The sequence below is a fragment of the Macaca nemestrina genome, chromosome 7 (assembly GCF_043159975.1).
Source record: "Macaca nemestrina isolate mMacNem1 chromosome 7, mMacNem.hap1, whole genome shotgun sequence".
Taxonomy (NCBI): domain Eukaryota; kingdom Metazoa; phylum Chordata; class Mammalia; order Primates; family Cercopithecidae; genus Macaca; species Macaca nemestrina.
In genome coordinates this window covers 88,431,545-88,442,449 of record NC_092131.1, presented here as the reverse complement: position 1 = coordinate 88,442,449, position 10,905 = coordinate 88,431,545, and the positions used below count along the sequence as shown (strand labels likewise).

Here is a 10,905-nt window from a genome sequence, read left to right as displayed (position 1 = left end):
CACCTATAGCCATCTGATCTTCAATAAAGTCAACAAAAATAAGCAATGGGGAAAGGATTTCCTATTCAACGGGGAAATGACTCTCTATTCAATTCAATACTGCAATAGCAAGCTAACCATGTGCAAAAGATTGAAACTGGACCCTATCTTTCACCATATACAAAAGTTAACTCAAAGTAGATCAAAGATTTAAATGTAAGACCTCAAACTATAAGAATCCTAGAAGAAACCCTCCGAAATACCATTCTGGTCATGGACCTTAGGAAAGAATTTATGACTAAGTCCTCAAAAGAATTGCAGCAAAAACAAAAGTTGACAAGTGGGACCTAATTAAACTAAGGAGCTTCTGCATCACAAAAGTAACTATCAACAGAGTACACAGACAACATACAGAATGAGAGAAAATATTCACAAATTATGCATCCGACAAAGGTATCCTATCCAGAATCTATAAGGAACTTAATTCAACAAGAGAAAAACAAATAACACTATAAGAAAGGGGTCAGAAGACATGAACAAACTCTTCTCAAAAGAAGATAGGCTGGGCATGGTGGCTCATGCCTGTAATCCCAGCACTTTGGGAGGCCAAGGTAGGTGCATCATCTGAGGTCAGGAGTTCAAGACCAGCCTGGCCAACATGGTGGAACCCCGCCTCTAGTAAAATTACAAAAATTATCCAGGCGTGGCAGTGCATGCCTGTAATCCCAACTACTCGGGAGGCTAGGGCGCGAGAATCACGTGAACCTGGGAGGCAGAGGTTGCAGTGAGCTAAAATCATGCCACTGCACTCCCGCCTGGGCAACAGAGTGATACTCCATCTCAAAAGAAAAAAAAAAAAGAAGAAGAAGAAGAAGATATACAAGTGGCCAACAAACATAGATTTGTTTTTGTTTTTGAGACAGAGTCTCGCTCTGTCGCCCAGGCTGGAGTGCAGTGGCGCGATCTCGGCTCACTGCAAGCTCCGCCTCCCAGCTTCACGCCATTCTCCTGCCTCAGCTTCCCTAGTAGTTGGGACTACAGGTGTCCGCCACCACGCCCAGCTAAGTTTTTGGGTTTTTTTAGTAGAGACGGGGTTTCACCATGTTAGCCAGGATGGTCTCGATCTCCTGACCTTGTGATCCACCCACCTCAGCCTCCCAAAGTGCTGGGATTACAGGCGTGAGCAAACATAGTTTTAAAAATGCTCTCAACATCACTAATGATCAGAGAAATGCAAATCGAAACCACAATGAGATATCCTCTCAAGCCAGTCAGAATGGCTATTGGAAAGAAGTCAAAAAACAGTAGGTACTGGTGAGACTGCAGAGAAAAAGGGAATGCTTATACACTGTTTGTGGAAATGTAAATTAGTTCAGACCCTATGGACAGGAGCTTGGAGATTTCTCAAAAAACTTAGAACTACCATTCTACCCAACAGTCCCATTATTGGATATATATCCAAAGGAAAATAAATCATTCTACTAAAAGACACATGCACTCATATGTTCATCACAGAACTATTCACAATAGCAAAGACATGGAATCATCCTAGGCGTCCATTAGCACCGGGTTGTACAAAGAAAATGTGGTACATATACACCATGGAATAATATGCAACCATGAGAAACAATGAAATCATGTCCTGTTCAGCAACATGGATGCAGCTGAAGATCATTATCCTAAGCAGATTAACACAGGAACAGAAAACCAAATATCACATATTCTCACCTACAAGTGGGATCTAAACACAGGGTACACATGGACATAAAGATGGCAACAATAGACACTGGAAACTACCAGAGGAGGAGGGAAGGGAGGAAGGGCTAAAAAACTACCTACTAAGTACTATGCTTAGTAGGTACTACTAGGTACCTACTACCTGAGTTACAGGATCAATTACATCCCAAACCTCAGCATCACACAATATAAGCATGTAACAAACCTGCACATATACTTCCTGAATCTAAAATAAAAGTTAAAATTATTAAAAATAATAATATGTTAGAGCTGAATCATAGGGGGTTTTATTTGCCAATTTTAGATCTAATGCTGTCAACATAGAAAAAAAAAGCTGCTTAAAGGATGAAGTAAAATTAACTCAGTCTTTGAGATACAACTTTTTCCACAGTTGGAGATAGAGGGACAGGAAATGAGTTGTACAGGCAGGAGAATGGCGTGAACCCAGGAGGTGGAGGTTGCAGTGAGCCGAGATGGCGCCACTGCACTCCAGCCTGGGCAAGAGAGCAAGACTCCATCTCAAAAAAAAAAGAAAGAAAGAAAGAAAAAGAAAATGAGTTGTATTGAAAGACCTGCCCCTGTATCAGGGATGAGAAAGGCTTAGAGCCCAACTTCAGATGCAACTGCTGGAGAAGAGCTAGTGTCCTGCTCTGGCCTCTCTTGGGCCTGGCAAGTGTGCCCTGAGAAGCAACTGCTTGAGAGTCACAGGCCCCAACCCCAAGCAAGAAAGGAAAAGGTCTATAAGAAAATCATGGTGGTCCTGAGAGGAGATTGATTCCTGCTGTCACTACACTGCCCTCTATACCTGAGATATCACAAATCTCTTTTTCGTCAAAAAATCAGAGGTAACTCTGTCTCCAAAACCCATAACTGACACCACTCACTGGAGGCCCAGCGAACAGTTTTCTGCATCACAGTCACGACGCTCTATGTTACTCTGGTAGACTTTCCCTTGGATATCTGGTAGTTGCTCTGAGTGAGCTCGAAGACTGATGACATCTCATACCATCCCTGACAATTCGGAGGCTGGAAAAAATATTTTCTTCTCTACTGGAAAACAAAGCAGAAGGCACCAAGGATCTCCAGAGAAGAGAGGCCCCAGAGGAAGGAAAGAACCAACACAGAACAGTCTCCTGACACTGTTCCTCTAGCTAATAAATTGATCCTCATTGAGCACAGGAACAGGGCTCACTCCCTGAGGGCTTGTTCATAATGCCTCCATCCTCCAGCAAACACCAAGAGATTGTCTCCCTATTTCCGCTCCTTCATTCCTTAACGGTTATCATAGAAGGACCATCTCTCCTCTCCAGGACAATCAGACACTCTCAGAGAAACTTCAGGTTTGCGATCCCCTCTTGTCCATGAAAGGAGATGATGCAATGGACAAAGTTTCCAGGATTGGCAAAGCATGAGTTGTAATTCAAGCCCTAGGCTCCTTACTCCAAATCTACTGGTTTTCTATTATGCCTTAGCTGCCTACCACTTCTCCTAAAAGGGAAAGTTGTTCTAATTTTCAAGCGCTTTGCAGAAATTAAATAGGTGTGACAATCTCCAGTCCAAACCAAGTGAAGCAGATGGATGTGCTGTTGAGATCAGAACAATAATGCTTCCGATCCACAATGCCTTTTTGAGCTAGCCTTGGGAAAAAAGGAAAACATCAGAGAAATGCCTTTCTCTCATATTATGTATTATAGTACAGGAGCTGGCTAACTTAAAGTGTGTCTAACCCAACATTTCTGACACATAATGAGGGTGAAGCTGTTGTTTTCTTGTTTGGAAAGTTAACTGACTCAATCCAAGCATCCCATATACATAAGCACAGCTTTAACACCACTGTACCTGTATTCACACTTGCTTCTGTAACCAACTCAGCGGAATCCGCCTGCCACTTTGGACAGCTCCAGCTTAGCCTTGTGCCAGGTGAACACCACTGCTGCTCTCTGTGCAGAGGAGCTAGGTAATAAAAGGTGAGTAACATTACACTCTTGTTAGAAATATCTTTTTGCTGTCACACGCTGCTAATCTAGTTAGGTCAAGCATCAAATGGTGATGGCACAGAGAGAATCATTTTCACACCCTTCTTGTTTACTAGGACAGCTTTGTTAGACTCTCAAAGTTGAAACATTGCCCTGAGGGGGAGCTTGCCTGGAACTTTTGGCTTCATGTATAAATGTCAAACTACCCAACTGGCATTTTATTTTATTTATTTATTTATTTATTTATTTTTTGAGATCCCAAGCTGGAGTGCAGTGGCATGATCTCGGCTCACCACAACCTCTGCCTCCCAGGTTCAAGTGATTCTCCTGCTTCAGCCTCCCAAGTAGCTGGGATTACTGGCACACACGACCCCACCCGGCTAATTTTTGTAGTTAGTAGAGATGAGGTTTCAACATGTTGACCAGGTTGGTCTCAAACTCTCAGCCTTACGTGATCTGCCCGCCTTGGCCTCCCAAATAGCGGGGATTACAGGTGTCAGCTACCATGCCCAGCCCCCAACTGGCATTTTCATCTGAGAAATAAATCACCTCTAGATCCATAAGTCTTGATATCATGTATATTTGTGGGATACTTGGAATAGAAGTATTTCATAATGAAAAGGAATCAAAATCATATAATCCAACTCCCATTTCATATAAAGAAAGTGAAGTTTATAGAAGTTAAAAGACCACTAGAACTCTTCTGCAACTTTGTTGCAATATTGAAGTTAGAATTTCCCTCTAGCTCTGTCCTAATTCTACATCCAAAGCTGTGGGACCGTAATTATCTTTAGCAGTCAGGAGGAAACTCTCTGGGATGGGACATGTTCTGTCGCCCAGAACATTCAATTTCCCATGGCTTCCTTTGACTGGAATTCCTCTCAAGTCTAGGACAACACTCTAGTAGCCCAGGGTAATCTGAAGCCTTTCTTATATATTTCATTTCCTCAAATTTCATCTCTCCTTCATTTTGCAGTTCAATGAAGTAATTGGTAAATATCTATCAATGTGTCATCTATCTATATTCTCTATATATAGACAATCATTTGTAACAAATATTTGAGAAATACCTACTATCTTCCACAGACTGTGCGGGGCACTGGCAATAAAGAGTGAACTTGAAGGACAAGAGCAAAAAACCTGAGTCCTGAAAGTACCCAGCTGTTCGTAGAAACTGAAAGAAGGCCAGTATTATATTGCTGAAGTATTGAGGAGGAAGGGTGTACATGTTAAGTGTGTGCATACCTGTGTATAGAAAGGAGACAAGTCAGAGAGGCAAATTCCAATGGTTTTGGAAATATAATTTAGCTGAAAGTTGGCCCAGAGGTCGGAGTTAGCTCAGCAGAACAGACCGATTCCAGCTGTTGACCTTTAGAAGTCCCCTCTGTTTATTTTTTGTTTTGTTTCTTGTTGTTCTGTTTTTTTTGTTTTGGAGTTTCTTTTTGAGGCAGACTCTCCCTTCATTGACAAGGCTAGAGTGCACTGGTGCAATCTCATTTCACTGCTGCCTCTGTTTCCTGGGTTCAAGCAATTCTTGTCCCTCAGCCTCCCAAGTAACTGGGATTACAGGTGTGTGCCACCAAACCTGGATGATTTGTGTCTTTTTAGTAGAGACAGAGGTTTAACCATGTTGGTCAGACTGGTCTTGAACTGCTGAGCTCAAGTGATCCGCCCACCTCAGCCTCCCAAAACACTGGGATTACAGTCTCCCCTCTGTTTCTAACAAAGGCATTTGCCTCACCAAGGAGCTTCCATTGTTCCACAGTCAAATGGATGTTCCTTGCTCTGTTTTCCCTATAAATGTGTACAGTAGGAGTTAGCCAACTATAGCCAGTGTGCCAAATCTGGCCTGCTGCCTATTTTTGTAGGGCCAGCAAGTTAACAATTGATTTTACATTTTTAATATAAGTTTTAAAATTGATGGAAGGTAAGATTTTGTGACACATGAAAATTATATGAAATTCACATTTCAGTGGACATAATAGTTTTATTGCAACATAGGCACATACATTCACTTACGTACTATCTATGGTTGCATTTGCAGTACAACAGCAGAGCTGAGCAGTTTTGACAGAAGCTATACAGCCCACAAGACTAAACTATTTAAGAAAATGTTTGCCAACCCTGGTATAAGTATCACAGAGATAGAATCCCTTGGTACGGAAATGTTGGCTAGCGTGTGTGTAGTCCAAATATGTACACCCCTCAGTGGGACCAGGAAAGCCCAGGGAATGATGTACACTCTGTTACCCTCTGCTTGCTAGTGTTTACTCCAGTGAATCCTTATTTTATATTTGCAGTGCTTGTGTTAGTGGAGCATATTTGCGCCCCCTTTGAACAACAGAGTGTGCGTTGGTGTGTATGAGAAAGTTTGAGTAAGAGAATCATGAGATGATGTTGGAAATGTTAAGAAGGGTCAAATCAAAGATCACAGTTTGAAAGTTTGATTTTATTCCAAGAGCATTGGGAAACTAATTGAATCTATGTGCAAGGAAAGAAACTGGTCTGATTTTCTGCTTTTAAGGAGTCACTCTGGCTGTGGCCTGGAAAACAAGTGGCAGACGAGCAAGAGTGGAAACAGGAAGCCAGTTAGAACAGCATCACGTGGTCCAGGGGAAAAGATGATGGCTTGAACTAGGATGTTGGCAGTGGAGATGGGGAGAAGTGAGCAGACATGACACTTATTTTTGAGACAAAACTAAAAGGAATTATTTCTGAACGAGATGTGAGAAATTATTTGTGAACAAGATGTGAGGAAAAGGAGATACTACACTGAAATAAATTCCATCAGAAAAAAAAAAAGTGATTAAACATTTAATCCAAGAAGTCAAATTATTAGACTGTTGAGCAGATGCTTAGTCCTAAAATAAAATTTCAGGAACACTAGCAAAATATCCTGGTCAAAAATACCTAAGCATTATTAGTAAGTGTTATTCTTAATTGATCATAATAAAATTATATTCCTCTGAATTAGTACTAGTCATATACATTTAATCTTTTTTAGAAAACATAAAGGACCTTCACACATCACAGCAGAATTCTTTTTTGTGTGTTTTGATTCATTAGTAATTCATTAGTTTTATTCATTAGCCATGGATGGCTCAAGTGAAGCTAATAACTTTTAAAACACCCTACAAAGGCAAAGGTGTGGCATAGAAATGACTAAATGCTTAATGTCCTTGATCATGGGTGAAAGTGGTGCAGAGTGACTTTATTTTAGAAAATCATTCAACCTGTCCACCATCGGCTTTCAATTCTCTTTATAAAAGATAAATATGCAGTCTTAGAAGTTTATTGGGCCCCTAAACAAATGACTTTAAAAGCAGAGAAGCAGAGAAGAAAAGAACTTACAGAAAATGAATGTCTATGGTGCAGTTACCAGAACCTATTCCACCCTACTCCCACCAAGAGCCAAATACATTAAATTCTTATTTCGATTATATATATTAAAACAGAGTCTGGCAGAACCTGTGGAGACTCTTTTGTCTCCAAGCATCCTCCATGTCATGGGAATTAGGGAATCCTGAGTTACAAATGACCTACAGGGTGTTTTAAAACCTTATGGGGCCAAGCGTGGCGGCTCACGTGTGTAATCCCAACCCTTTGGGAAGCCAAGCTGGGGCAGATCACTTGAGGTTGGGAGTTCGAGACCAGCCTGGCCAACATGGCATGAAGCCTGTCTCTACTAAAAACACAAAAATTAGCCAGACATGGTGGTGTGCCCCTGTAATCCCAGCTACTAAGGAGGCTGAGGCACTTGAACCCTGGAGTGAAAGGTTGAGCCAAGATCATGCCACTGCAATCTAGACTGGGTAACAGCGCAAGACTTCCTCTCAAAAAATAAATAAACAAATCAAGCAATCATTATGGATTGTGTTAAAATTACTCCCTCAGTTCATACCACCAACAATGAAATTGTATTCTTCCAACATAAACCTCTAAGTACCCACATCTATGATTGAGAAGGATATCAACTTGCTGCCGACATCTTTTGGTTTTGGTCTTGTAAGTTTTACAGAACTTAAATATTCTAGTAAGAAATTAGTAGACTCTGCAGGGGAGGAAAAAAATTTTTTCTCCTGTCCTTCTAGGTTCTTCAGCTGGGGCCTTTTAAGTAAGACTGACAAAACACAAATCAACAAGAGAAAAACAAACATAAGTTTATGAGCATATGCATCTTAAATACACACTGGAGCGCTGGGAGATGAGTAACTCAAAGGTGTGATTAGACGTTAGGCTTACATAGCATCTCAACTAAAGAATAATAATTTTTTAGGGAAGTGACAAGACAAAGAAATAGAACTCTGCATTTCTAGGGTGGGAAACTGGGGAAAATAAATATTATGGGCAAACTAATGAAAGATACAGGCTAAAGTTGGTAAAATTGTTATATAGATTCCTCTGGTGCCATCTCCAGACTGAAAGCGTTTAGAGTTGTCTCTGGTAACTTTACCTTGTCCTTCCTGGTAGCGAGGGGAGGAAGGCCACCCTTGCAAAGTTATGTCCTGCCTCTATGCAAATAATAGACAGAGAAGTTTTCTTGTATTCTCAATTACCCTCAGCTGAAAATAATCTCATGCCAAAGTGGCATATTTGGGGGCAGCAGATTCTGCTACCTTAAAACTTCCTGGGTCCCTGTGCCAACTTCAAAAAGTAAAATGTGGATCTAACATAGAAAGAGGGACACAGAGTTTCTTTAGTATGCTCATTTATGCACTTATTTAGAAAGGGCTCTAACTATTTCCAAGGCCTGAGTACATTAATGTTTAACAAAGATATTCTAATTCATTTAAAACAAATTAAAGGCATCATGCAGATATTCAGCCTTCAAAAGCCACTCTCCCTTGAGATGTTCCTAAGTGGTTACTGGGAGATGGACCAAAGCTTTAGTCTAATATCAGCTACAAATGAACTGTTATTTAGAATTCCATGTTATCAATTATATCCATAATTTGTATTATTGGAATAGAATTAATTATATCTTTATAGTCTAGGCAAATTTGTATATTCTTCAAGGCAAGCACAGACATGTTTCAGCATGGCCAGTTAATAATTCTTTCAGCCTGGTCTACTGAGGATGGCTAGGACTGCTGTCCTAACAGAAAAGAAACTAACAACAGCTAATTTCCTCTGACTGATTTGACTGTGTTACTCATGAAACAAGTGAATAATATTATAACGTTAATAAGTTAGCCATTTAGTTTAGACTAAGACCAGTGTCAAAAGTTATATAAAAGAAGTAATTCAGTTTTATAGGCCCATATTGCCTGGCTACAGTTTCACTCAGTCTCTGCCACAAAAAGCTGCAATGATTTCACCTTCTGAAAATGAAATTCCATTTCTGTAAGAATATACATAAATACGTATTCTGTTATATATTTATACAAAGGCTCTTGAAGGGGATTGTTGTAAATGTGAAAACTGCAAAGGCTTTACACCTGATAAAATATATATAACAGCTTATCAATATTGGTCAAAAGTTTTCTTGAGCCTATGGTAAAAATGTGAATGCGAGCAAAGAATCAATCCATATCAATATGTCGGTTTAAAAGAAAAAAAGTGACTATTGACATATCTGTATTCTTTTTTTTTATTTCAATAGCTCATAATATGCATTTCTTTCCCAAAATGATTTAAATATAAACCTGATTCCCCATCTATGTTTGCACTGTCATCCAGTAATTGCTGGTGCTTTTACAATTCACAGACACATGAAAATCTTCAACATCCCCAGCAATTCCAGCACCTTCACTGGCTTCATCCTCCTGGGCTTCCCTTGCCCCAGGGAGGGGCAGATCCTCCTCTTTGTGCTCTTCACTGTTGTATACCTCCTGACCCTCACGGGCAATGGTTCCATCATCTGTGCTGTGCACTGGGATCAGAGACTCCACATCCCCATGTACATCCTGCTCGCCAACTTCTCCTTCCTGGAGATCTGGTATGTCACCTCCACAGTCCCCAACATGCTGGCCAACTTCCTCTCTGACACCAAGGTCATCTCCTTCTCTGGGTGCTTCCTCCAGTTCTACTTTTTCTTCTCCTTGGGTTCTACAGAATGCTTTTTCCTGGCAGTTATGGCATTTGATCGATACCTTGCCATCTGCTGGCCTCTACGCTATCCAACCATTATGACCAGACGTCTCTGCACCAATCTTGTGATCAATTGCTGGGTACTTGGTTTCATCTGGTTCTTGATTCCTATTGTCATCATCTCCCAAATGTCCTTCTGTGGACCTAGGATTATTGACCACTTCCTATGTGACCCAGCTCCTCTTCTAACACTCACTTGCAAAAAAGACCCTGTGATAGAACTTATCTTTTCTGCCTTATGTCCTCTGCCTGTCTTTGTGCTCTTTCTGTTCATCGTGGGGTCCTATGCTCTGGTCCTGAGAGCTGTGTTGACAGTCCCTTCAGCAGCTGGGAGAAGAAAGGCTTTCTCCACCTGTGGGTCTCACCTGACTGTGGTTTCAATGTTCTACGGCTCAGTGATAGTCATGTATGGGAGCCCACCATCTAAGAATGAAGCTGGAAAGCAGAAGATTGTGACTCTGTTTTATTCTGTTGTTACCCCACTCGTTAACCCTGTGATATATAGTCTTAGGAACAAAGATATGAAAAAATCTCTGAAGAAATTATGGGGAACATAAAATGTTAATCAAAAAGATCCTTGCGTAATTAATCTTGTCTTTAATTTGGGGGGACTAAAAAAAACTGGTCTTATACAGTTAATTTTTCATCTTACTATTGGCCAAAGCTAAAACACCTGTGAGCATGTTTCTGTTATTTCTCCTTTCAGATCATGATTATTTGCCCAGTTGTGTAGCATGCCTCAGTGTTTTTTAATTGACTGGTGGGCATTTTTTTTAAAAAACTATAAAGACAATATGTGCATTAATGAAGGTTAAGTGTTGTTCTAGCAAGTAGATGGAGGAGAGGCAGATCACATTGATTCTATTCAAGTGCTACTTGTATGTGTTCTTAAAATGTTCTGTGCTTGTTTTAGTTTTACGCCTATGGTGTGGCTTTTACTGCAGGAACATAGCCTTTCTGAGACCTCGGGGCAAATCTGGACTGTTTAGAAGGCCCCTTCACTTCAGCTGATCCTAGCCTCCTATTTCAATGCTTCTTGAACCCCATGACTCCTGAAACTTCTGCTTTGCTCTCTAGACGCTCAGCTTTAGTTTCTGCTAGCTATTTTGAGGTCTCGCCATGT

General features: G+C 40.7%; 1 protein-coding gene across 1 annotated transcript; it reads left to right on the top strand.

The window, feature by feature from the left end:
- The first annotated feature begins 9,353 nt into the window (after positions 1-9,353).
- On the top strand, positions 9,354-10,339 carry LOC105499204 (olfactory receptor 11G2). The gene has a single exon (XM_011771715.2). It carries the CDS (start codon positions 9,404-9,406, stop codon positions 10,337-10,339), a length of 936 nt encoding a protein of 311 aa, XP_011770017.2. The 5' UTR covers positions 9,354-9,403.
- The last annotated feature ends 566 nt before the right edge of the window (positions 10,340-10,905 follow it).